The 27,580-nt window shown below is 38.9% G+C and overlaps 1 protein-coding gene across 5 annotated transcripts; it reads left to right on the top strand.

The window, feature by feature from the left end:
- Nucleotides 1–517: 517 nt before the first annotated feature.
- On the top strand, nt 518–27,447 carry LOC111152216 (B and T lymphocyte associated). 5 transcript variants are annotated; one of them, XM_022510617.1, is made up of 7 exons: nt 518–833; nt 14,889–15,215; nt 20,427–20,462; nt 21,638–21,778; nt 21,891–21,974; nt 23,282–23,328; nt 25,899–27,447. In XM_022510617.1, the coding sequence occupies exons 1-7, from the start codon at nt 746–748 to the stop codon at nt 26,172–26,174; spliced, it is 999 nt and encodes a 332-aa protein (XP_022366325.1). In that variant the 5' UTR covers nt 518–745; the 3' UTR covers nt 26,175–27,447. The 5 variants fall into 5 exon arrangements, with proteins under 5 accessions (XP_022366325.1, XP_022366354.1, XP_022366362.1 ...); XM_022510626.1 differs by lacking the exon at nt 21,891–21,974 and having other exon boundaries at nt 520–833; XM_022510635.1 differs by lacking the exon at nt 21,891–21,974 and having other exon boundaries at nt 520–833; nt 23,285–23,328.
- Nucleotides 27,448–27,580: the final 133 nt, after the last annotated feature.

Raw genomic sequence — 27,580 nt, forward strand, 5'->3', positions numbered from 1 at the left:
ATTCAAGATCTCATTTAGCTCGGAACTTAATTATTTAGAGGGAGAAATGTAGCTAATATTAACAATGGTCTTGTTCCATTGATATTTATCTACAGATTATAGACACCTGCCCTTCCCTCATCTGTTGAGGAAGTGCTTCCTGTCACTCATATTCTCCATAACCTCAAATAAATCACTGGTATAATCACAATAAGCATTCTCATCTTGCCATGACATGATGTTTAGGAAGAAAAAATCTAAAACTTTCTACATAAAAGAAGTTTCATAATCTCAAGCTATGAAAAGGGGGAAAGGCATACTTACCATAGGTACTTTTTACCATGAGTTCCCTGACCTTAATTTGATTAAAATCTCAACCTAAAGATTGCAACCATATAGATTTCTTTAGAGTTTGATTTTTCATGTTACTCAGCTTTGAATGAAAAAAACCTCAATGTGGGGCAAAAAGGGTGGTAAAGCGGAAGGAGAAGTTAGGGACTGAGCTGCTTTGCAGATCAGTGTTTGAAAGTGAACAGCCGATTTGGCAAGAAGCAAAAACCACAGAATAGAGTATCACATCGTCTTTCTGTTCACTTTGTTTCACAAACGATTCAGGTTCTTCCTACTGTCTTCTGCCACCTCCTTGCTCTTCTCTACTTACTTCATAGATGTCGCTGAGGTAGGTAACCTGGTCCAATCCTGAAGAATTCAAGGGCAGAAAAGAAGTCTACTTGTGAAGTTTTCTTGTCCCTGGTATGCGCAGGAAATGAAGACATTGCCTGGCATGTTTGGAATTGGGAAATTGTGTTCGGTATTCTTCCTAATCCCACATCTGGGCATCTGGAGTATCAACGGTAAGGCACCAACGTAGATAATCTCTTGTTTTATTTCCCAGGGGTGCAGGGGATGTTTTCACTTGCGGTGTTAGTAGGATGTGTTCTTTTATGTCAAGCGGATAATGGTGGATGGAACCATGCAGTGAGATTTGCTCACTGAGCACATTCTAGAACATCAACCAAATAAGAACATGGTTTTCAAGTCATGGCTTGGCTGATGTTCTTAAAAAAATGTTCTGATGGTAAGGAAAGAATTGGGCAGATGTTATAAATAAGGTACAAATGTATCACAACTTCTAGCAAAAATGCTCTGGATGCCATCCTGATGATTGAATAGCTTGTTTTTTTGAGACAGAGGCAAGCAGCGTGCTGTCGTGTTCAACTGGATGGGTGTTAGATAACTGGGGTTGTACCTGTCTCTGTGGCTACTACTGAATAATGTTACCAAACAGAGTTGCCCTTTTTACCTCGGTAGGGTGTTTGTCTGGAGAACACCATGTAAGCAAATGCTCAGAGATCAAGAATAGGGGCATTCTGTCATTGTTCTTATTAGGCTGAAAGAGAATGGTTCCTACGTGGGTGTCATGTGGCATAGAAAACAGCTTGAGGCCTGCGTGGTGTGTGGCCATCTCCACAAAGATTTTATGAGGGCAAAAAAGCAATTACTTTCTTCTAGTGAGTTCATTTGCTCCCGTACATGGACACAGGGGCCCATATATTGGAAAGGCTATATAGCAGAAGTTTCTGATTTTCTCAGGTCTGATTTCAAATCTCCTGCCTGCTTATCCCCACAAACACACATACTCTTATCAGTTTATGTGCTGTGGTTTTAAATCAGAAAATACGGTGACTGAAATCCTCCTGAATGTCATAAATCCTGTGTAAATCCTGGAACTGCTTGGTTTGGAACTTGTCTTCATGGTGCTAGGATGGCACACAACCAGGCGCAGGATAAACATTCCCAGGAACCTAAGCATTCATTATGTGTGTGAGTAATTTGGTATTATGTTGGTGAGTTGCTTAGATGGCTGGCTGGGTTTTTCATTTTCCATCAGACACCTAAAATCACACAGCCGTAACTGGAGTCGTGTATTAACTAGAATTCATACCAGTTTGAAGAGCACATAAACTCTCCTGTGTGAAATGGAGGAAAAGAATGTTCAGTGCTGGGATGCCTAGGTGGCTCAGTTGGTTAAGTGTCTGCCTTCAGCTGAGGTCATGATCCCAGAATCCTGGGACTGAGCCCCATGTCGGTGTATGTGTGTGCGGGGCGGGGGGGGATGGTCATTTAGGACTGGGCTTGTTTACTGGCTCTGCCACTTACTTTGTAACCTTGGTCATGTTTCTTATCCTCTCTTATCCTTAGTCTCCTCATTTGTAAGACAGAGATAATGATTGTACCTAAAATATGGGCCTATGGTGAAGACTATAAATACAATAATATGGATAAAGTGCCAGGTATAACAAGTCCACATAATAAAAGCTGATAAATGTTAACGGTGGTTTTGCTAATATTATTTTCACCAAGCACCCCCCCCCCACAAAATTCCATTAGATGGGAAATAAGTGTTAATATTATCGTTTAAAATGGCTGAGCTTTTAAAGCTAAAAAAATGAATAAATAAAATACATAGCCCAATATATTTGACCCCAACTATAGAGAATCAAATTATTTGGAGAATGAAATGGAAAGCCTCAAAGTGCCAACCAGGTCTACTGTAAAGCAGTTGGTAGATTGAAGCATTACTTGCATTAAATTTAAGATATAGGTTGAGATAAATGTTTGGTGAGAATTGTTCTCCCAGACAGAGCTGATGACTCCATTCCTTAAAACCACATTAATTTTAACCTATTCGTCTTGGGGATTTCCTGTGATTTACTAAATTACTGAATTCTTTACATTGGCCCAGTTTCAGATTCTTAAATTTTTATTATTTTAATTTATAATTTAATTTTTCTTTAATTTTAATGGATTGCTTTCCTTCCACTTAAAAACAATGTGAAATCTGTGTGCCTCTTCCCAGGAATGAGGCTCCATCTATCATAAGGTTGGAAAAAATGTTATGGTCCCTATAAACTTCTTGTTTAAGGTCCTTCTTTGTAATAAAATTATGCTTGGTTGATTTTTGTGTTTCTCAGAAAAAAATTAGAGAGAACTCTGTCCCTTGGTATCTGACTGTGATTTTTATTTTTATCCTGATGAAAGGAATAAAGGTGTCAGCACCTTCCTGTACAGATGGGCAGATTATACTGGACAGAACTAGGCTGTAAGTGGAGATGCATCACCAGAGAGCAGGTCCCAGCTGCAAGTCTTTGGACCACTTGTTCAGTTGAGGATCAACCAAGGATTCCGTTCTTCAAGCAGGCAGGAGTATAGCAGTTAAGTGTCTGGGTACCACTTGGCACTAAATATGATGTGACATGAAGGCAGTAGGAAATCTTTGACTGACCGCTACTTATTATGATTTAAAAACAAACAAACAAACTAATCTTGTACTAGTGGCCACTTATGGTTTGGTTCCATCAAGAACACAGTAGTTCGGTCTGAGTCTCCATTTGGCTCTTGTATGGGTTCTGTTTCTTCTTCATTGTGATAGTTCATTATGGTCCATGGATCCATACCCCACATTCCACTTAGATTGTCCCTTCCCTGGGAACTGGCTATATCTTTGGGTCAGAGAAGAAACAGGGCAGAAAGTGCTCTGCACCCATCATTTTTTGAAGTTCCTGTTTGATAACACAGTGTCTTTATCAGGCTTATTGCTATGGCTCTAGCTATTTGTTCCTATTGAAACGTGTACCATGTATGCTGGAGGTAGCACTCCTTCTTCTGCCAAATGCCTGTGTATTGTTATTACAAAAATGCCTGCCACAAAATAGGAATACCTTTTATGTAAATGTCTAGGAAAATATTCCGGAGTTAAAGGACTTCCTGGATTAAGGCATGAAAAGATTAACCTGTATGCTGATAAGAGCCTTGAATTGATTTTCCTAACTCTGAGAAGCTCTTTAATTAATTGTTGCTTCCTCTGTCCCACTACCAAAATTTCCTCTGATGTCGTTTTGAAGTCAAATTCTGGTTATCTTGATTAGCTGGGGTGTTCCTACTTAGTTTTCATTACTTGTGAGTTTCAACTTTAAAGTTCCAAATTATTGAAGGAAAAATGTTCACAGGCATTCATAATCAGGTTGCCAAATTAAATCAATCTTTTACTGTATTTCTTGGAAAGGTTAGGATCAGGAACTCGAGATCCAGACTGTCTGGATTACTGTCCCATCTCTGCCACTTACTGTGACTGTAACTTTCTGGTTCTGTTTACTCATCTAAACAATAGGGGACAACAATGACACTGATCTTATGGGGTTCCTATAGTAAGTGAACTAATTCTATACAACACTCAGAACACATTAATTTTAACCTTTATAGCTTGAGGATTTCCTATGATTTACTTGATGCATCATTAAGTGGTCTGTTAACTTTAGCTAATGTTTTTTTGTTGTTGTTCTTTTAGTCCAAAATTTAATTAGCTTGATAGTTTCCTTCAAGGAGGAGTGGGAGGCTATCTCTCATTTGGGGTTGAGAAAAGTTCTCTATAAATAGCTCTTGATATCATTATCTACAAGCATCCACAGTTACCAAGAAATAACAAGGCTTTGGTCGTCATGTGACTTCAGTGATACTGTCTTTGTGAGCTGTTCTGTCATATGCAGCTTGCTTCACTTTTCTAATAGTCACCATTCCATTACCTCAAAATAAGCTCATTCTTATCCACCTATCCTTTCATGGTGATGGCCTCTGATTTACATGCTTATCTCTACGGAAGCAATTACCAAACGCCCATGCATGCACGTGCAGGGGTATCATTCTCGAATGCTCAGAATCTAAACTTATCTAATTTGAGGTACACTTTGAACAGAGTCCGGGAGAATGTTGGGAACGGTGATCTGGGTCAGTCATAGGGAAACCCTGGGTTTAGCTGGTAGAGCTAACTTCTCTTTTTCTCCTTCCTGTTAGCCATATTTATCTTGTGAACACAACCTGGGACTCAAATATGTCATAAACAGCTCATTGCCCAGAAGCTATTATAAGGCAGGCTGGGGCACTTAGGTCCTAGCTGGGTAGTTGTGGCCCTATTTAATTTTTTTCTACCATTTAGAAGAGGAGAATTAATATTGGGGGACAATTGGCAGTTTCTGTTCACATGAATATTGTTTAGTATCTTCTCTGGCTTTGAAAACTCCGGTGAATCTGTGTGATCTCTGTGGTAGAGGGCATTAAGAAGGGGAGGAAGTACCTGGGAAAGAAGTAGAGGTGGACTTTCTCTGTGTCTTTACAGCAACACAGAACCTATGCTTACCCTGAGCAGCCCAAGTAACCACATAATCACTGAAGGTAGTATTTAGAAATCCGTATGTTGATTTCTGGTCCGATGACAAAGGCTCTCTTTGATGCTGCTGGCCATGGCTTCTAAGCTATGCTGTAGGCTTTTTCTGCGCTGATCTTCTTCCAGAAGCCACTGTGATCAGGGTGGAGGGCTTAGCATTTCTGAATCACAGTGTCTCCCAGGAGCAGGCAGTCAAAGTCTTCTGGAGCTGTTGTCTAAATTGTCAATATGAGTCATCGTTCTTTAGGGCTCACTAAACTGGCCAAAAACGTTTGCTATTCCATGAAGAGAATTGTAGAATTGGCTAACAAACACTCCACTAGATACTCATTCTTGTCGAATGAGGTGGGCAGAACTCTGCAGAAATGAAATACATGTGAATCCTTTGGCTGGACAGACAAAGTCAGTGACCAGTAGGGTAGAACCATAAAGGGACATTTGTCACTTGGTAGAGATGTAATGGAGAAGTACTAAAAGAAATCTTGGAAAAGTATCCAAAGACAAAGGTATTTTACTTCCCACTTTTGACCAAGGCTGGCCTTGCTGGTTAGTATAATTCTTTTTTTTTAACTTTTTAATTTTTATTATTATAATTATCCTTTTTTTGAGGGGGTAGAGCAGAGAGAGAAAAAGAGAATCTTAAGCAGCTCCATGCCCAGTGCAAAGCCCAACACAGGGCTCAATCTCATGACCCTTAGATCATGACCTGATCCAAAATTGAGAGTCAGATATTTAACTGAGCTACCCAGGCACCCTTTGTTAGTATAATTTTCTAAGATTCCATCTCTCATATATAAAAGTACATTTTTCTATGGGATAAACTGCCTTTTCTGTATCCATTATATTTGTTTGCCCAATCTATATGCCAGTTGTTATGCATCACTGATGATCCTTGACTCAGCTGGGAATAACAGCTCAGAGCAGAGGCATTTGGGGCAGAACTTCTGGTCGCCATTTTGTCTCTGCCACCTGCAGGCCTTGCTCAATTACTGCGTCACTTCCCTAAATTCATCCTAAGAAAAAATAATACCCGGTATTTTTTTATTGTCTATTACGAGCCAAGCATAATGCTAAGAACTCTTCCTATGTGTTCTCATATACTTCCACAACTACCCTGGCATATAATTTGCTTTGGAGTTAGCCAGGCCTGGGCTCAAGTCCTGGTGCTAGCTCGGACTCCCACCAGCTGGTTGTCTCAGCAAGTGGCTTAGCTTCTCTAATACTTGGTTTCTCCAGCTTAAAAATTAAGATGATAACTGTAAGTACCTGATAAGATTTTAAGGATTAAATGAAATGATGTATGTATGGTACCTAAGAGTAAAACACATAATAAGAACTCAAAAATGTTAGTTACGTCCCTATCTTCCTCCCATCAGGAGGATCTAGGGAGGGTCTGCTGCACTTGATAATGTGAAGTGTTGTGTGCTTATGAGCAAGTGACAATGAATGTGAAGCTGTGATTCTGGAGGTAATCCCCCAAATGTGACTTATGCCACCCATGTGCTGTCTGACCTGATGACTACTGATGTTCCCTGTGGGTCCTGTCTTAATATCTCAAGGAGAGGAAATGGCACAGGTCATTTGTAAGATTTGCTGACTGTTAGATGAAGCTTTGAAAAATATTAAAATGACTATTTCGTGTTTTTTTTTAAGATTTTATTTTATTTATTTGACAGAGAGAGAGAGATCACAAATACACAGAGAGGCAGGCAGAGAGGCAGGCAGAGAGAGAGGGGGAAGCAGGCTCCCTGCTGAGCAGAGAGCCTGATGCGGGGCTCAATCCCAGGACCCTGAGATCATGACCTGAGCCGAAGGCAGAGGCTTTAACCCACTGAGCCACCCAGGCGCCCCTAAAATGACTATTTCAAGACAAAACAATTTAAGACTTATCCCAAACTAGACAAAACCAAGGGATGGCTTAAAGTCTTACATTGCTCAATAAAACTATATTGAAAAGATAGTCTTCAGATTTTCCCCCAAATAGTCATATCACAGAATAAGAAATCCTAGCCCTAGAAGAAATTGCTTCAGTGTGCTAAATAAATAGCATGTGAAAGCAAACTTAAAGTTGTGACATTCCAATATAGTGAGATTTTTAAGGAGGAAATGGTAATAGAAATGATTGTGAAAATTCTCTCAATTTTCTCATTTCTTGTCCTTTTAAGCAATGAGAATGAATTTGGATTCATACTATGTATGTTCTTGTTGTGAAGTTAATTCTTTAACACTTTCCAGTCCCATTTTAGCTAAAGAAACTTTAAGTTAATGTGAGTCTCACTCTCTCTCTCTCTCTCTCTCTCTCCTTATCTCTTTGTGTGCATCTTTACATGTGTATGTTCAGACAGGGAAGAGATGCCTATCTCCTTCTAAAGACCAGTATCAGACAATATCCACAGAGAAGAAAAACCTGAACAATTACTTCATCCATGTCTATGTCTTTGACTGTGTTACACTGCATGCTGTTTGTCAGATATACGTTACTCTGAGGACTGACGCTTTCAGTTTTCATTGTACCCCTGAGATCATGGCACTGGGTTTAGCGTAGCTTACCAATGGTCACTCTTTACAATAGAAGCTCTGTTTTAACCTTGCATGCATACATCAAGTTTCTCAGGTTTTCCTAGCATTTCCGGGGTTATCTGACTTATGCGGTAGGTTTGTTTACCACAGAGTTAAAGTGGTAAGCTTAATCCACACCACATAAGGCATTCAATTAGTGGTGTCTGTATGTCCACCAACTTCATCTCATGGCACCACATTTCTGATTTTCCGAGTCTATGCCAGCTAGCTTATGATGAGAAGCATGCCACATGGACTTTCTGATGCTGTGCATGTGACTCCTTGAGGTGTCCAGGAACTTTCCAGAACCTCCAATGTGTAATTCCATGGCTACTGTTGCTGTACGTGAACTGGCCTTGATTTTGTTCAGCCCACTGCCTCAGACAACCCCTGAACCCATACCAGTTTGCAGGGGAACAGGCACTTGCTTCCCTTCCCTGGGGGTCATTAGTTCTCCCCCATCGTCCACCACTCTGGCCCTCAAAATTAAGGCAAATTGTACCACTGGACTCCACAGGAGACTTATTCTCCTCCTAAGTCTGAAGACTTCCCTCCTTCTGTAGCCTCCTCACCATGTATCTAAGTTTGAGGGTTTTTGTCTGTGTTTGTCTATCACAGCATCTTCTGACAGAAGATAAAATCCTGCTTCACACCACAGAAAATGATTGATGTATTATATCTTTTATGATCATTGTGGTTTTCAAAAATTAATTATTGATACTTTTTTGTTTAACTCTGTCATAGCTCAAATCAAGGTCTCCCCTGAATTCATTACAGTCATCCATTTCTTTCAGTAAATGTAATCGGTTTGAACTTTCCATGCATGTTTAAGAATTTTTCAGTGGAGCAAGAGTGAATCTCAGTTGGGATTTTTTCCTCATGATAACAGTTATACTCAAGGTGCATGGTCTTTAAAAATTAGAAATAATTGTACTTTGCATGGGATTCAGAATCACAAAGCTTTTTTTTTTTTTTTTTCTTTAAGAGCTAATAGGTTTCACAAATTATCTACCCTCCCTGGCTCCTGTTGGTATTTACACTTGCACCTTCTTAGCTGTAAGGTACTGGCTGTGGAGTTTTTGTGGCTGGCATGCCTTTCTGATTGGCTGATCCAGGTATCTGGATGACCACAGAGTATCACTTGTTAAATATTTTGAATACCACCCCTTAGTGGACATAAATCAGACCTTCCCACACTGTATACTTGTAAGGTCTAGTTTTTCTTTAGTGGTTATAACTTAACCACTATGGGGTATGTTGAGATGCATGCATTCTTCACCTCAGTGCCCTGTAGGCCACCTTTGTAATAGCTCAGATGTGTTTGCTCTGCTCCCTTAGTGCATATAAAGCATTAGTCAGAGTTATGAACAGGAAATTTTTCTCTTCCTGAGCTCTCGTGGTTCAGTCTCAGGCTACTCCGGGCCTTCTTCCTTTCGTACTAAGCTCAGCTCCTCCTGCAGAGACAGGTACCATCTCATCAAGAAAGTCATGGACCTGGTAGGAAGACAGATGCATGAACACATATTTAATTATAAAGAAATGCTGCATGTCACACAGAGCAGCATGGGACCTTCACTGAGTGGGGGATGTCCAATTGACTTGGGTTGCTGGAGGATGGAGGCAGAGTGAGTTTCCAAAAGGAAGTAAAGGTTAAATTTCATTTGATGGAGTCTGGACATTTCCTGCAGGCACTGAAGAGTCTCTGAAGGGTTTAAGGTACAAAATCCTTCTATTGGATTTTCATTTTGAGAATGCAAACTTTGACAGTGATATGGAGAATAAATGTGGTGGGGGGAGGGGAAAAGGCCAAGTTTGGAATGTAGAAGACTAGTTGGTGGGCTGTGATAATAATCCACCTGGAACGAAATAAGACCCAAATTAAGGCAGTTTTATGGAAGCAAATTGGCAAGACGTTTTGGATGCTGAATCAACTTAATTTGATGACTGACAGAATGGGGTAGGAAAGAGGAAAGAAACCAAGAGGGCTCCCAGGTTCTGGCCACATCATAGGTAGGTGATGGTATCATACTGTGATAATAGAAAGTATACAAGATTGGCCCCAGGGTGGGTTTGGGCTTCCTCTTTGGAGCATTTCCTAACTGACCCAGCCAGAGGGCTCTCTCCCTCTTGGGAATCTGAAAGCTCTGAGGTATTGTATCTTGTTCAGGTTTTTAAAAAAAAAAAAAAAATCTGAAAGGAAAATTGAAGAGCATTCCCCTTGCACTAGAAACTGTCACATTACTAAGTAGTCATAGGGTGATGTCCACAGCCCCGGGTCTGGGCAAGAAGGGGGTACATTATCACTACAGAATTTTAAAACAAATAAAGCTACTTTTAATTATCACCATGTACTAGGAATTCTGAATATCAGTGATAATATAATAATAATGTCATATTATATATAATAATATAATAATAATAATATCCCCTCAAAAATATTTTTGGTCTAAATTCTAAATAATTACTATAGTTACTCCTGGGTTTTAATGATATGTATGTACGTTTCCAATTAGCACATTTTTAGTACTTCCCCCTTGAAGAACATTGTATTCTACACAAAAGCTAACTCAGAGAACTTCCAGTTACAGACAGAATTGGCTCTGGGCACACACACAGATTCATGTGTTCATTTCACACGTTAATTTATAATGTCCAGCATCACCTGCGCTTGCTCCAGGCTGTTTTGTCTCTGATCCCTGTGCCCCTATGTATTCCTTCATTTCAACAGTAGATTTTAAATAAATAACAATACCACAGGGACTCTGGAGCCAAAAAAACAGAATGTGAGCCGATTTCATTGCTTTCATTCTGTGCAACCACTTTGGATATTTATTTGTTTAAAATTGAAAAGTGAAACAATACAAACTGTGCAGTGTAGTTTGTTTTCAGGTATAAACTTTAGTTTTGAAGTTTAAAACTTCATGTTTTATCAAATAATATTTATACAGCTGAAATGTGTTCTCTTTAAAGTGTTGTTTTAAAATTAAAGAATGAGTCAAAATAAAACTTCACATTCGTGGTACAATTTAGTAATTGCCTAACTTGTATCTTCTGTAGAATTTCAGTTTTAATAAAATTCCTTTATTAGCTACTGGAAAATTATTTATGTAGACTACTATATCAGACTGTAACTAAAAGATCAAAGTTCACACTGTTTAAATAGTTACAAAACTATTAAATAGACAATTTGGTGCATTTTTCCTTTTTTGATTCTCATAATTTAAAAATACTTTCTAACCTCCATGGTTTTATGTATGAAGTTCAATGAAAGGAAATATTCACTGTCTGTATTTCTTTTCTAGCCATTTTATTGTTCATTTCCACTCATGATCTCTGAAAACATTTTTCCATATAAAGGAGGAGGTTGTTAGAAATGGTGCACTCTGGGCATCATATAATGCTAGGTATGCCCTGGTCATGGAATATGTGTGCTGTAACAGTCATGGCTTTCATAAAGATTTTTTTAAAATGTAAGTCTTCCAGGGCACCTGGATGACTCAGTCAGTTAAGCATCTGTTTTCAGCTCAGGTTATGATCCTGGAGTCCTGGGATTGAGCCCTGCATCGGGCTCCCTGCTCAGCAGGTAGTCTGCTTCTCCCTCTGCCCCACACCCTTCTCAAGATCTCTCTCCCTCTCAAATAAATAAATCTTAAAAAACAAAACAAAGCAAAAAACTCTAAGTCTCCTAAAACCTCTAGTGACTTAAAAAGGGAAACTTCATCATACAAAAGCCAGAGGATGATAGAAATTTCATCCTTTTACTGCATGTCTATTTGAATTATTTTTGACATTGAAAATTCCCCACCATTAGCTATGAATGTTTGAGAATAACAACAGGAACAACTGCCATTGGCTGATACATTCCATCTAAAAGCAACTGTGTTCCTCACCTCTCTTCAGAAAATGCTTTTTTGACAAGACAAACACCTCGGGGACAGCTTTTGATTTCCTGAATGTCATGAAATAGTCATACAAAATTCAGGACCAGGAGCAAAGGGTCAAAATGGGGGTCTGATGGAGAATTAGATTTGTGCCATTCAGCTCTGTGTAGCATTCCTGCGTTACAAACATATGTTTGAGTTTCAGGGGGATGGGACACGTTAATACCCTCTTCGAACAAAGAGCAAGTCCTCCTGATGGTTTTTAATGCTTGTTGGCAAGTCTGCATTCATCCATTCATTCCTTCATTCAAGAAAATTCCCTGTACCAGCCAATGTAACAGTCAGTGATCTTCATCTTGCTGATAAGAATATGCAGGAACCCCAGCGACGTTTTCATAACACTACTGGGAGTCAGTGATGTGGTCAGGACGGTCAGCTGGCTCTCCTCCTCTCCTACCCCTGCTCTGTACTCTCCCCACACACATAGCCACAGAGGCTGGAACTCGAAGGGATATTCACTTGTGCTACTAGCACTGGGTAACAGCCCAATGGCTAAATGGAAAGGCAACACAGACCTAGAGCTGGTTTTAACCTGTCCATCACACAGTGAGAGCGCTGAAGCTGCAGATGCATTTCCTTAGGGGAGTATGGGGAGTGAGAATTTTCCTGTTTTCATCCTGTTTTACAGAAATTGAGGTCCAGTGAGACCATGTGGCTATCTCAACATCACACAATATATTAGTATTTGAGAGTATTCGAGCAACTATGTTTGAATGGTTATTCTAGTTTTTAGGTATTTACGTGACTTTTATAAATATCTCAAAAGTATCAGGCTCTGTATTTTCTCATGGTGATGGGGTGCCTGGGTGGCTCAGTGGGTTAAAGCCTCTGCTTTCGGCTCAGGTCATGATCCCAGGGTCCTGGGATCGAGCCCCGCATCGGGCTCTCTGCTCAGTGGGGAGCCTGCTTCCTCCTCTCTCTCTACCGGCTTCTCTGCCTACTTGTGATCTCTGTCTGTCAAATAAATAAATAAAATCTTTAAAAAAAAATTAATCTCCTCTCATCAATTAAATGCTAAGCTCCTTGAGGGCAGGAAGGCCTTTTCTACCAACATCTCGTTGTTTTCCACAGTGTTGGCACTGAGTTCTAGGCTCCATAAACTGACTGACTGGGGCGCCTGGGTGGCTCTGTGGGTTAAAGCCTCTGTCTTCAGCTCAGGTCATGATCCCAGGGTCCTGCGGTGCTCTCTGCTCAGCAGGAAGCCTGCTTCCTCCTCTCTCTGTCTGCCTCTCTGCCTACTTGTGATGTCTGTCTGTCAAATAAATGAAATTTAAAAAAAAAACAAAAAAACAAAAACAAAAAAAACCCTGACTGACTTATCCAGATCCAGGTACATGAAAAGGGAAGTTAGGAGGCTGAGGTAGTCCATTAACTTCAGGGGGAGGAGGAATGGAGTTCTGGAAATGTGAGTTTCACTTGGTTTTTCTGCCTCTGGCTTCTTGCTTTCTTGTTGCAAGTCTAACCACATCCAGGTGTTATATTCTTAGGCACTTCCTGTTGGTAAATTACCTTACCCTTTCTCTCCCAAGTTTTTGAAAACTTCATCCTTATAACTTGGCTTTTAGTTTGCTTTCATTTTTATTTTGAATTTTTGGAAGCAACTGAATTAGTAAGTCTTAGTAAGCCTTAAAGTGATCTTGTTTGAGGTTTCAATGCATTTATAAATATATGAATATTCCCAAGTTTCTGAAAGTTCTCCACAGTTCTCAATCTGGTTCCTGGAAACTCAACAGAGGTTGATGAGATGCGAGCAGAAATTATACTGGGAGGTTTTTTTGGAGGTTAGGAAATTGCTGGTTTTAACCTAGGAAATTGCTAAAAATGAGAATATTTATGCTGGCAAGGGTGTAGAAACAAAGTGGAACATTCAGCTAAGCTGAGCAGTATGTGCAAGGCAGGGCCAAAAGCTGTCCTCCCCCTCAACATCCGAGTTGCCCTTAGCCTGCTTTGTCCTTAAACACTAAGCTATCCTTTCAGTTATGCTGATGTGAGACAGTACCTCTGTCCAGAAGGACATCTGGAGATGAGTGAAAGAAATTAATGAAGGGGATATATTGGATATATTGCTGAGAGGGTAGTTCAAAACGGGGAAAGACAGAGCCAAGAAAAAAAAAAACCATAAGGATGTAGGGAAAGGAACTTAAAGAGAAAACACTCTTAAGACTTAGGTCTAATGGAAAAATAAAAAGCTATGAACCACTCTCGCATTCTTAACTAAAAGGAATCTGGCTGATTGTAGTTATTTTGTTCCCCGCACAGGGATCAGTAGTAGAATATTCTATGATTTATATACACTCATAATATAACTGACAAAAAAAAATTGAGTGGTTGTCATAAGTTGGTGTCGTTTTTTCTTGCTCATGTGCACGAGTCTCCAAAGGGACAATATAATCCAACCATTATCCAAGAGTGAATACTTCCACATAAATATACATTCTAAGTAACTGAAGTTTGCCCCTTTAGAGGCCAAGATGTTTTTTGATGTGACCATTTTTGATGAAATTCTTTTTAAAATGGGCTGAACTCTTCTTTGTTTCAAAAAATGAAAATATTAAGCCGAATATATATGAAATGAATATATGAAGCTGAATATATGTGATAAGTTTTGCTTATTGAATATATATAATAAGTTTCAAAAAATGAATATATTAAGCTGAATATATATAATAAGTTTTGCTGTTGATTCAGCCTTCTCGTTATGAGTATAGTTATTATTCTGTATTATATAACACAATTATGCCCTCTAACCTAATTAGGAAATGATAAGGGAATTATAAGGATTATGTATAAAGTGAGATGAGTTTGGGTTCTTGCGATATCTGTTTTGTTTGTTTAGGGAATACTTCCTCATGTATCTTGGTTCTCAGTTACATCCTAGATGTTGCTGTTTCCAGGTAAATACTTTCATGGTAAGTAAAGGGTTACAGAACTTATTCAGTAGTAATAGATAATTTTAAAAGTTCTTTTTTCTTGGCTGCAGATTTATACGCAACTGACAATTACTAACAGACAGTTTATAGAAGATAACAGAAAATCTGTTTCCAGGAAAAAGCTCTCCCCACCAAAATAAATAAAAATGTTATTTGGGAAAATTATAAAATTATAAAATCTTTGGCAGAAACTGTTGAGTGGCAGATATCTGGTCTTCCTAGAGCATATTTGATTTTAATTTTGTTTTCATCTTTCAGGTGAAAAATCATGTAAAGAACAACTGTATGTAAAGAGACATTCCATATACACTGTCTCAGCAGGGAAATCATTTGATCTGAAATGCCCTGTGAAATACTGTACTAACAGACCTGATGTGATCTGGTGCAAACTCGAAGGAAACAGCTGTTTATCTCATAGGTATAAACATCAGAGATACACAAGTTGGAGTGAAAAGGAGAATAATATTTCAGTTTTTATTCTGCATTTTAATCACGTGCTGCCTGATGATACCGGGTCATACCGCTGTTCTGCGAATTTTTCATCTGGACTTGTTGAAAGCCATTCAATAACCGTTAATGTGACAGGTAGGTTCTACACATCAAGACTATCTCATAAAAAAAAAAAAAAAGAAAAGACTATCTCATACTTTTTTTATCATGTTTTAAGGAAAAGGAGGACCCAGATTCTGAAGCATTTATGTTAGTAACTAAAGTCATGTAAATCGGAAAGTTGACACACTCCTCAGATTGTCATCTGTGTGAGCAACTGTGTGCGTAATTTTGGGATGAGGAAGAGAAAAATAGAAAAAAATATATAATAAAAGTTATCGTTCTTGCCTTTAGGGGGTATACCATTTATTTGATAAATCCAAAGTAGGTCACTGAAATATGGAAAAAATTACCAAGTAAATACTGATTGTAGTAGACAGCTCTCTATCCTTTATCCTCTTTTCCTTTTATTTTTTCTTCCACTTACCAGTCCTTTTATTGATAATAAACGTTTGAAGTTACATTTGTGGTGCTCAGACAATTATACATTTGTTAATAATTCGTATTTTGCACAGAGAAGAAACTGCACACAAATAAACCTGACTCCCTGATGAGTTTTGAGGATGTTCATAGCTTTAGGTCCCTCCCCAGTCTCTCCCAGAGGCCCTCAATAGGTTCAAAAATTGGGAGAACAAGTTGAGGTTAAGTTGGGCAAAACCAAACTGAAAAAAACATGGAAAGCAAACAGAGAAGAGTAGAGGAAATAAATGAATATGTTTAATTTATGAAAATTCCACATCATACTCCGTGGTAAAAGACTGAAAGCTTTTCCTCTCAGAACAGGAAGAGGAGGGATGCCTGGGTGACTCAGTTGATTAAATGTCTGCCATTGGATCTGGTCATGGGTCCCAGGCTCCTGGGATCGAGCCCCACATCCAGCCCCACATTGGGCTTCCTGTACAGCAAGAAGCCTGCTTCACCCTCTCCCTCTGCCCCTTCCTCTGCTCATCCTTGCTCTCTCTCTCTCTATCTCAAATAAATAAAGAAAAAAAATCTTTAAAAAAAGGGGGTGCCTGGGTGGCTCAGTGGGTTAAAGCCTCTGCCTTCGGCTCAGGTTGTGATCCCAGGGTCCTGGGATCGAACCCCACACTGGGCTCTCTGCTCAGCAGAGAGCCTGCTTCCCTCTCTCTCTCTCTCTCTGCCTGCCTCTCTGCCTACTTGTGATCTCTGTCAAATAAATAAATACAATCTTAAAAAAAAAAAAAAAAGAACAGGAAGAAGGGGAGGCTGTCTGCTTTTGCCACTTCTATTCAACACTGAACTAGAAATACTAGCCAGAACACTTAGGCAAGAAAAAAGAAATAAAAGGCATCCAAATTGGAAAGGAAGAAATGAAACTATCACTATTCACAGATGACATGATTTTATATATAGAAAATCCTTTAAAATCCACAAAAAGATACTAGAGTTAATAGACGAATTCAACGAGGTTGTATGATCAGCTAAAAAAAATCGGTGGTATCTCTAAACACTAGCAATGAACAATCTGAAAGGAAATTTAAAAAATAAATTCTACTTATAGTAGTCTCAAAAAGAAAAAAATAAATTTACCTGGGAGGCTTAACACTTATACACTGAACAAAACATGGCTGAAAGAAATTAAAGAAGATGTAAATAAATGGAAAAATACATGCCATTCACATTGGAAGACTTAAAATTGTTAAGATAGCAATATTTCCCAGAATGATCTACAGGTTCAATATAATTCCCACCAAAATCTCAACCTTTTTTTTTTTTTTTTTTTGCATAGATGAAAAAGCTGACCCTAAAATTCACATACAGTTGTAATGACCCAAATAGCCAAAACAAAACAAAACAAAACAAAAACCTTGCAAAAGAAGACCAAAGTTGGAGGACTTGCACTCCTTTGTTTAAAAATTTGCTACAAAACTACAATAATTGATACAGTGTAGTACTGGCATAAGATAAATACACAGATCAGTAGGAGAGAATTAAGAGTCCAGAATAAATACATACATCTTTGGCCAATTGACTTCTTTTTCCTTCCAATATTTTATTTAAATTCAAGTTAGTTACCATATAGTGTAGTATTAGTTTCAGGAATAGAATTTAGTGATTTATCACTTACACCTAGTGTAACACAGATAACATCTAGTGCTTATTACAACAAGAAATAAAATGGAGCTTGTTTTGTGGTCCATAAACTGACCTTGAAGATTATTGCAAAAAAAGAAATTTCAAAGAGCTTTTGTGCACTGGAATCTACATGCAGATGTAGGCAGTTACTTCTTCAGTGGACACCATTCACTTGAATGCATACACGGTGTTTTTAAAAATTTAATTTATTATTTTATATGCACACTTTGGAGTCAGTCTTTTAACTCCCTTAAAGTAGCCCAGTGAAGGAATCCATTTAAATCTCTTTAAAATCCTATAAATTATTTAAGACTTCTGAAAATAGCCCAGTAAGAGAATGCACAGTAAAGTGTAGAAGGGATTCGTGGCAGAGTTAGAGACTCTGCTTTTGCTAATGTGGGTCAAAGGCAATGCTAATTGCCAGCCACTATCCACGCACAGGCTTATAAACCTCTTTAGAATGGAAGCTGTGTCTTAAACATCTTTGCTTCTCTACAAATAGAAGGCATAGCGTATAACACACAATAGGTGTTCAATAAATCTTTTTTCATAATTCTTAGATGAATTAAATGACATAATCCGTACAAAGTGAAACAATTGCCTTTAACAATCAGGAGAAGCTTATACTGAAGATTATGGAAAGAATGCTTTCTGGAGAAAATTTCACTATTAATTCACATAATGAGATATTGAATTTTTAAAGAAGTACTAATTTTTTAACTGGCAAAATAAATGATAAAAATAAGCCAAGCTTACAAAACATTATTCCCAGGATATTAATTATATGACAAAATACACAATAATTGAATGCTATTAGATTATTTATATGATGTATGTTAATATAATGTATAATAAAATTAACTGAAGTGGCATCGAGTTCACATTCTTTGTAAAAGGTGCCTTCTTGTGTAATTCTCTTTTCCTTCATAGGAATCAATCCCCTTCTATACAACAGGGAGGAATTTAACCAGTGTCAGGGGCAAGCCAATAACGACTTCTGACATAGAAGCATCCCAGGGATATTATTGTGTCTCTTCTGTCCCATATTGGGGTCATTCCACAGCCACTACAGATGGTTGCACAGTTTGTAAAGTGCATAAAGGTCCCATGTTCTAGGAATCAAGTTGGGGCTAAAATTAGGATCAACAGTCTCTCTCCCTTGGGGAGGAGGGGGCTGAAGAGAAGAAAAGCAAAAGAAGTAACTTCTCCGTCGATCCCATTGCCCTGGGAGGATGTACTTGTTAGGATCATACTGGAGATGAGGGATAAAGATGAAGTGGTGAGAGGGAAAACTACGTAGGAGACATGAAGGGCCTTTTAATTTTTCCTTTGGAGATTTCTGTTGCCCTAATTTCACACTCTCCTACCTTTCTTATCACTTTATGAATTAATGCTCCTGACCAAGGGAATTCCCCAGGACTTCATTTTGGCCGTCTACTTTTCTCTGTCAGCAACCTTCTGTCTGGGATTGCCTCCCTCCTATAGCTTCATGTGTATCTCTAACCTTCATTATCTTCCTCACAAGTATTCCAGTCAGCCTCATGGAGTCCATGTCTTTAGTGCTTCCTATTTTGGTCCATTTCAGGCAAATATCTTCCCAATACACTTAATTTGCATAATAAATTTCTTCCATCATGCCACTCCTCTATCGCGTCTTTGGCAGAGCATTCTTAGTGCTTTCAAATTTGGCTCCCAGCATTCAAGCCCTACCACAGTCCATCCCCACCTGCCTTTCTGGATTGCTTCTGGACTCCACTTTGAGCCTCTGCTCCAGCCCAACAGCCCTACCTACCATTGCATGTCTTCACCATGCTCTTCTCACTGTTCACAAGGCACCCATTCATCTGCTTCCACTTACCACAATTCTGCCCTTCCTGCCAAGCCCAACTCATTTCCCACTTCTTAATGAAGCCTTCCAGGGTTCATCCTAGGAGAAGCAATTTCTCTTCTCTAACATATTTCATGCCATTTAAGCTCTGTGCTTCTCATTTACCAGACATTTCCTTGTACTGTAGTTTAATGTGTGGAAATGTTCTTTATCCTATGAAGAATTAAAAGGTCCTGAGAAGCAGAAACTGTGTCATATTCTTCTGGGTCATCCTTGCTTCCTTCACAAAAGCCAAATGAATTATTTCAGAATTAGCTTTGAACTGGGTATGTATTTTCCTTTCATGAAGTGATGAAGGAAAGAGTCAAAGAAAAATTCCTTTTCCTTCTGTACCTGGGAATACTCAGTGAATTGAATACTGACAGAGAAAAATATATTCTGAAATTATATTTAAGGATGATGCTTTTCATAAAAATAATGTGGAGGCATGATTAAAAAAAATTTCATTTTCTCCCCTTGAGATATCTTTTTTAGGTGCTATTGGGAATTTTCTTGTTTTTGTACCTGACTCTCTTTTTCTTTTTATGTTTGAGTTAAAAATTGGCCCATGGGGGGGAAAAAAAAAGAAAAACAGAATTGGTTCATGTACAAACAGGGCTGTGGCTCAGTCAGGGCTCGGATGCTATTGGGAAAGCAGTATTTTCCCAGAATGAAGAAAAATGCTTTGCAAATAAAAGCTCCAAGAGAAAAGTTGACAGAGCTGGGAAACAGTCACTAGAATGTACATTGACCTGTAACTCCATCCTCCCCAACGTGCCCTTGGTCAATCCCTGATTAGGAACTTCACAAGGGCAGGTCGTCATCTTCTCAGCAGAGAAGTGGGGGTGGTATGAGTGGGCAGGAACTGGGAGGCACCATCTGTTTCAGAATGATAGTCAGAATGTCATCAGAAGCAACCTTTCCTTGTGAGTCTCCACACTCACTTGGAGCACTGGCTGAATGAACATCTTGTTTTTCTAAGCTGGAAGCTGTCTTACAGGCTGTATTCTATCCTTATTCTTAATGGGGAAGAGGGAATCAAAGCAGACAGACAAAGTTTGTGTTGGATTTACAGTCTTACTTCAAGCCTCAAAATAAACCCAGAGACTTATTATGATCTTGAGGTGCGGATTTGCAAATTGTGAAAATTCCTTTAAGCTGAGTTACTGGATTCTGTTAGTGCAAATGCAGGAGTCCTCTCGGAGATTAGTTCTGATTTTGGACACAACTGAGTGTTGTTTTTACAACCAATTTCACTTCTTTATCTTGATTTTCTATTTCAGAATGGACTAGAAATAATTCCGAATACCCTCTGATAAGTAAGTATCAAACTAGTCCAATAAAATTAAGGAAATTATATTATTTGGTGGTTGGAGAAATAATAAGTTGGATTCGTCTAACCGAATGGATCTGTTTGTATTAGTTATCTACGTGGGAACTTTCCTCCTTCTTTCTATCTACACCCTTCCCCCAGACAGCTGTGTCTGTCATCATTGGTAATGACTTGGCTGCTGTCCTAACCCAAGCAGCAGCTGCAGCATAAACAGTAGCATTTGTTACCAGTCTGAATTACCTAACCACTATTCATTCGCATAGCCTCTGTATTTCCTGTCCACCTTTACCTCAAACCAAGAGCATGCAGAAGCAAGCAGATAATGATGTTAATATATTTAGAAATAAAAATTTCCCGCATAAAAAATTTAACATATATACAACATTAATGATATGTGTTGCCTTCTGATATTTTTCTATTTTGCCGCAATTCATGTTTCTAAAGTTGTTTGTGATCTATTAAATTGTTTCATGACTCGTCAGTGAGTTGCAATCAATCTACCTCGGTCAAACAGAAACTTAATGCATGTCAACATTGGTCATAGCAATGAGCACTGGCTATAGACCCAACAAAGCGTATTTGGTGATAACAAAGGTATCTTGAGATAAGGAAAGTACTTAGTATTTGGAGATCCCAAAGAGTTATGACACAACAAAAAGCCTTTGTGTTAAAGGAATTGGAATGTAGTATGAAAAATATGTTGGCTTGAGTCCCAAGGCAACTCACTAGCTATCTAACCTTGGGCAAGTCTTGGAACAATAAAACTTGTATCAAGGCATGAAACTGGATAAAAATAATGGCTTCCTTACTTTCCTTCAGGGCTGAATGTGAAAGTTAGGTAAGACAATGTCAAGGGAAGAGCTTGGTGAAGTACTCCTGAGAGCTGTTATGGGTATTGTTTTAGAGGGGATTAACCCTAAAAGAGTAAAAAATTCTTACAAAGGTTGAATTATAACCCAGAACCACCCACATAAGCTCATCAACAAAGCAAGAGGTGGGTGAGAACATTGAGGCACAGGGTTCTTGGGGAAGGCTTCCAGAAGAGAAAGAGAAACATCAGCTGGAAATCTCCTTCATTTAAGTTGTAATGGTGCAGAAGGTGTTACTGATCCTATTATACCTCCAATTTCCTAACTGTCTTTAGCATCGACTCAATTTCAGATACAACCAGTGCCTCAGGACCACCCTCTGCAGAAGTGACAGATGAAAGACAATGGATGCTTTATAGTCTGCTTCCTTTGGGAGCATTGCTTCTGCTTATTACCTGTTTCTATCTATTCTGCTGCCTTCGAAGGCACCAAGGTGGGTTCCATCTTCCATCTGCTGCTATGTGCCACACATTTGGGGTTCAGTTATTAGAGCTGATTAATTTTTAGTTGGTTCCTGTTGTTTTCTTTCCCAATATTCTGCAAAGAACCATGGATAATGATTTCCTCGGGGACAACTCATCCTTCCACCAAAAAGACAGATGGATTAATTCAGGTCCTATCCAGTCATGGTGAGGCACAGTCACAACAGCGCCGTGCTCCAGGCAGGGATGGTGATAGGAGGGCACATGGCTGGGACTTACCCATTCTATTTGTGTCAATCTTAAGTTTATGTGACAAGCTGCTCTTCTGAGCTTTAAAGGTATCAAAAGGGAGGTTGAAATAGTCTCTCAGGTCAACATGTCTGATTTGAATTAGTCTCATTCTCTTTTTCACAACCACAGCACATCATGCCAATCACACACACCCTTGTCTAAATGAAGATTAAATAGCCCAAAAGGAAACTTATGTCTGCACTTTCTGATGCCATCAAAAACACATGCCTGAAGTAAACTGTCACCCAAAAATAAAGCATTTGAAAAATCTGGGTTTGGATAGGATAGGAGAGATGTGACATCTTAGAAGCAATTCCTTCCTGCTTTTCTAAGAATTCCTTCAGAGTCATGAGCAGACAGTCAATCACAGTAAGAGAGAGATGTGGAGAATTCTAATGTAACTCTAATCTGAAACACCCCAGCTCTCTCTCTCTGTCTTTACCATTCCCCCTCTGCCATCTCCTCCCACCATTTGCCACACTGGCAGCCACAGTGTAGCTATAGAAATGAAGCTAGACAGAGCATCCCTTATTTCTGCCACAGAGAAAGCTTTGTCTGGGCAAAAACTTCTGGTCTTTTGTGGTAAGGAATTCCGGAGCCCAGAACCTTCCCAGAATACTGCGGGAATCCTCTGTAACCCCAACTTCACATCTGTAACTCCAAGGTTCTTTCCATGGTCCCTCCCCAGCTTTTACCATCTTTCTTGAGGCTGCTTCAGAAAACTTTAGGAAAAGAGGCAGGGATAAATCCTTTGACCTACCACATCTGGAGTGAACTGGGCCATAGGAGATCCTGGCCTCTGTAGGTGAGAGGACAACAGTGTGTCTGACATCAAGTACCGGATATCCACAGAACAAGGATTTCCAGAGTGTTTAAAGTGAGGTACTTGATCCTGCCCCTTCCTCTTGGATATGCCAGAGGACTCTCTGGAGTAAGAAGTAAAGAATCAGTGAAAGAAGTGAGCAGCATGAATGCTCACAAACTGAGGTGTACCTGCCAGCAAATAAACAAGCCAAAACTAGTAGTAACACTGCCACTGACATGCAAGTTCATGACATGGGTGGGGAGGCAGCCTACCTCTGCCCTAGACACTGAATTTCAACCAGCCAATCAGATTCCAGAACCCATATTCTTCCCACAACCTCAACTTACAGGGAATTGGGGAAGAATTTTGTGTTGTTCTTTTCTCTTCTTGTTTTCTCATTTTTCTTTCTGAATTTCAGCAGAACAAAAGAAGCCTTCTGATATAGCAAGAAGGGAAGTTAACCTGGTATGTCCTATGTATCTGTTAAAGCAAATGCAGTCTGTTAACCATGTTCATCTTAATATATTATTTTAAATTGGGTAAAGCTATGTAACACTCACCCTATGCCAGGAACTATCTAAATGTTCTCTCTATATATCGACTTGCTTAAAAAAAAAAAAAAAGTGTTTATTTTACATTTACCTCCAACTGCAGCAAAGATTCTTCAAGATTAACAAGACTTATAATAAGTGGCCTTTGGAAGGGCATGAGTGGCAGTGTAGACCTGAAGTAGAAAAGTCAGGGACTGGATTATATAACTTGACTCTGCTCTTGCCCTGTTATGTAACTTCAGGCTATTCATTTATTCTCACAAAAAATACCTTAAAGTCTTTCTGGAAGGGAGTTGAGAGTTAATGAAAGAATGAACAATAATTATCTCATAAAATACTGTGTGATTTCTTCCTAGATCACCAGCAGATAGAGAAGGCTGACTGGAAAAGTTACTACTTATGCAAACGTCTTCCATGTGTGTGGGCTCATCAAGGAAGAGACCTCCAGACAAAGCCTAGGGCATTCTGGAGGCAGGGCCAAATTTTCCTACAAGTTCTTGAAATATAAACTTGGGTTTTTCTTTTGGGTTCAATGTTGTGTAAATATTGGAACTCAAAAAAAAAAAAAATACAAGATGAGGCAATACATTTCTGAAAACATTTTATGAAGTTCTTTAGTTAAAAGGAAATAGTCACAAATGAGGTACTACAAAGGAACTTGTGTGTGTATATGCATGTTTCAGGGTGGAAGGGTAGAGGTAAAGATATAGTAAACCTCTCAAAAGTTCCAGAAATGCCAAAGGCAGATATAGCCAAAATTTTACCTATAATACTAAATGACACTTAGCATCCCCCACCAGGTTGCCCACTTTTAAATCAAGCCAAATGCATTCAACTTTGTAAACTCATTCTAAGTTTTTCGAAAGTGGCAGTAAACAACATTGTGTTGGGTGCTAAGGTTTTGTTTCTTCAAGTAGGAAAATATACTTAAATGTTGTTTTCTTTCTTCCTATAGTGAATACCAATGAACCACATTCTGTTACAATGAGGACTGAGATCTATGAAACAGTTTACAATGATAATATAAATAGTTTAAGTTAAGCCCAGGTTGGTTAAAATGTAGTCATATTTCTTCCTGTGTAGGCTGGACAAATTATTTATGATCTGAAGTTGAATTCAAAAGGGATTGTGTGTGTGTGTTATTATTTGGGAATTTTGTATTAAGATGTCTGTGTCTTTCATAGGGATTCAGAGCTTTGTGTCATTTGAGTTGTCCAACATTTAAGAAAATAAAATTGTGTCATATTAGATCTTTGAGACTAAAACTTTCTTAGGAAGGGACTTGGATTGGAACCAGTGGAATAGAAATCAAGGAGAGAAAGGAACTGCTTAAAACATGGCAGGTACATATAAAAGCCAAGATTCTCATCTTATTTCACAATGGTCCCTGGAGGGTAAATGTATTTGAATACTAAAAACACTCAGCTGTGCCTTTTTAAAAAGCCCTTTGTAAACTGTAAAATGCCATACACATACAGAGTAGGATAGTTGCCTTGGTGTTTGTCATCTCTATCGACCACAGTATGGCGCCCCAGCTTGTGGCATCTACCCACTTCGCTGAGATGCCACAGGGTACAGCAAGCCACAGAGCACCATGTTTTCTTTAACCTCATTCATTTTAGTTAAGTTTTCCATGGAAACCAACCGTCTTTTGGAAAGAGAGCCAGGTAATTGAGTTGATGGACATATATATTATAAAAGCACAACAGGGATCTTGTTGATATATTGAGGATTTGTGGCTATTTATTAGGTTCTGACAGTTTTCTTCTTCAGTGCATCTCTGGAGTCTTCACTAGGTTCCTTAGAGTGAAGGCTGGGACACTTTCCAGCTAAGCTAAGAGACTGGGAAGGGTAAAGTGATTCTTGCTTCGTTCGGTCCTTCGGCCTCAGTGTTATTTTCCAGGCAGCCCATCAGAGGGAAGCAGCATACTTGGCAGCTAATGCTTAGCTTCTTGGGGTAGGGCCTGACATGCACCTGTGGTAGAATTCTGACAAGGAGTGGTAGGAGATGTACTATTTCACGTATAAAATGAAAACGACAAAGGACCTGATAAGGCGGGTAGACTGTCAAAGACTATGGACTTGACACCTTCAAGGAGTTAGGCCAAACATCAAGAACATAAATTGACTGACAAAACTGGTATTGAAAAATTGAAAGAGCAACTCTTAGCATTAAAATGGCATCTTCATTTTTACCCGGTCATGTTCTTGTATAGCTGGAAGTGTTCTGTGACTTCAAAAGTGACTAATAAAAAAAAAGCACAAAATAACTATTGAGGAGGAACATAGTGGTCCTAAGCCTTTCATCTTTCAACAAGTAAGAATCTGCTAAAGATGTAAGTGTCAGCAGCAAAAGTGAGGAAGAGTAAATTATTTCTGTTGGTATATTGACTCAATGTAGCATATACTCATAGTTTGCTAATTGTATGCACTATCACATCCTTAGGCAGTAGTTAAAACAATCTTTTTTTTTTTTTCTTATAGGTTGATATTCCCCAGCCCTTAAGGAGTGAGCAAACTGAAGTGGGAACCAGGCAAAATCCCCAAACACTGCCATCAGAGACTAGTACTTATGATAATGAGCCCTGGTTCAGGGTCCAGGAAGAGTCTGAAGTTTATTCTAACCCATGTCCGGAGGAAAACAAACAGAGCATTGTTTATGCCTCCCTGAACCATTCTGTCATTGGAATAAACCCAAGACAACCAAGGAATGTGAAAGAGGCACCTACAGAATATGCAGCCATATGTGTAAGGAGTTAAATTCCATCTGGATCTCCAACCAATGATCACTGAATGATCAGCATGTCAACGCCATTTTCTGAGCCCAACAAAATATCAGATAGTATACCTCGACCTGAGAAGTTTCACTTCAAGGAGGTTCATGTTGGTGCTTGGGTCTTCAGGGACATAGGACAAATGACTAAAATTTCTCCCCCCAAATTACAAGGGAACTTTTTTACAGCACAGCACTGAACAATAGCACAAAAACCCTTCCCTCCAAAAATGATGGTATTATGAATAGCAGGGTAGCAGAACATTTAAACTTAGATACATTTTACCCAATGGACAAAGTTAGTATATTTTCTGGAGGATGAGAGATACATGTAAGCAAGAGAGATCTGTGTTATCTGGATTAGTTCACTACACTCTCTTGACGAAGAAAGAATGTCCCAGTTTGACTGACTAACCATCAACAAAGCAACAATATTATGTTTATTTCTCGTCATTCTTCCATGATGAGAAACTTTCCTCTGTCCATCTCATACTGGGGTTTCTTACATGTAAAGAAGAAATCATTTTTGACTTGATATAAGAAAAGAATGGAAAGAAGAAATGGTGCAATAAAGATGTGGAACACACCAGCTAATGTAGAGTAGATGCTCCCCATCCCTGACAAAATGTTTTATCTACCCTGTTACACTGCCAAGCAAACATAGGTAGTAATGGAGTATTAATGTGTGGCTCATTTGTAAACACAGTTGTGACTCAGTGTTTGGGTCACATGGACTAATGTTTATAAATGTGACATAATGCTGCTGAATTAATATCCTTGGGGGTGTCTAAATAAACATAAAAATCAGTGAAAATAAGTATCATCCGGCAGGTACAGATTGGTAGCTTAAACCGCATTGTGGTTGACCTGATAGCAAATGAAAAGCATAGTTACTGGGATAGAGAAAAATCTGGAATATTTAGTTGGTCAGTACAGGTCACCATACTTTCATTAAGCACATCTGTACGGCTTCATAACAATTCATTTTAAAATACTGTAGTTGCAGTCACTTGACTACAGCAAGAGGAGATGCTTTCAAAGTTTCTGAATTTCCAGAGTACTTGAGTCTAATTATTTCAAAAATAATCTACAACTTTATTCAATAGCTTGAGGCTGTTAGGATTCTCAGGTGCTGCTACTAAGTAAGGCAGTACACCTCATACAAAGTGAACAGCAAAGGTTGGATCCATTTGAACAAATAGTTGAGCTGCTGCACAAATGAATGTGTGTGTGTGTGTGTGTGTGTGTGTGTGTGTGTGTGTAAGGAAGACTAGGTGACTTACAGAAATAGTAAAAAGAGAAACTGACAAAATTGACATTCCATTTCAGTTTCCTAAAAGGTTCAGAATACTAGAGCAAATGGATCATTAAAGAAAATGTATGAAAATAGAAG

The sequence above is a fragment of the Enhydra lutris genome, unplaced genomic scaffold (genome assembly GCF_002288905.1).
Source record: "Enhydra lutris kenyoni isolate GAN:26980312 unplaced genomic scaffold, ASM228890v2 scaffoldscaffold2, whole genome shotgun sequence".
In the NCBI taxonomy this organism is placed as follows: domain Eukaryota; kingdom Metazoa; phylum Chordata; class Mammalia; order Carnivora; family Mustelidae; genus Enhydra; species Enhydra lutris.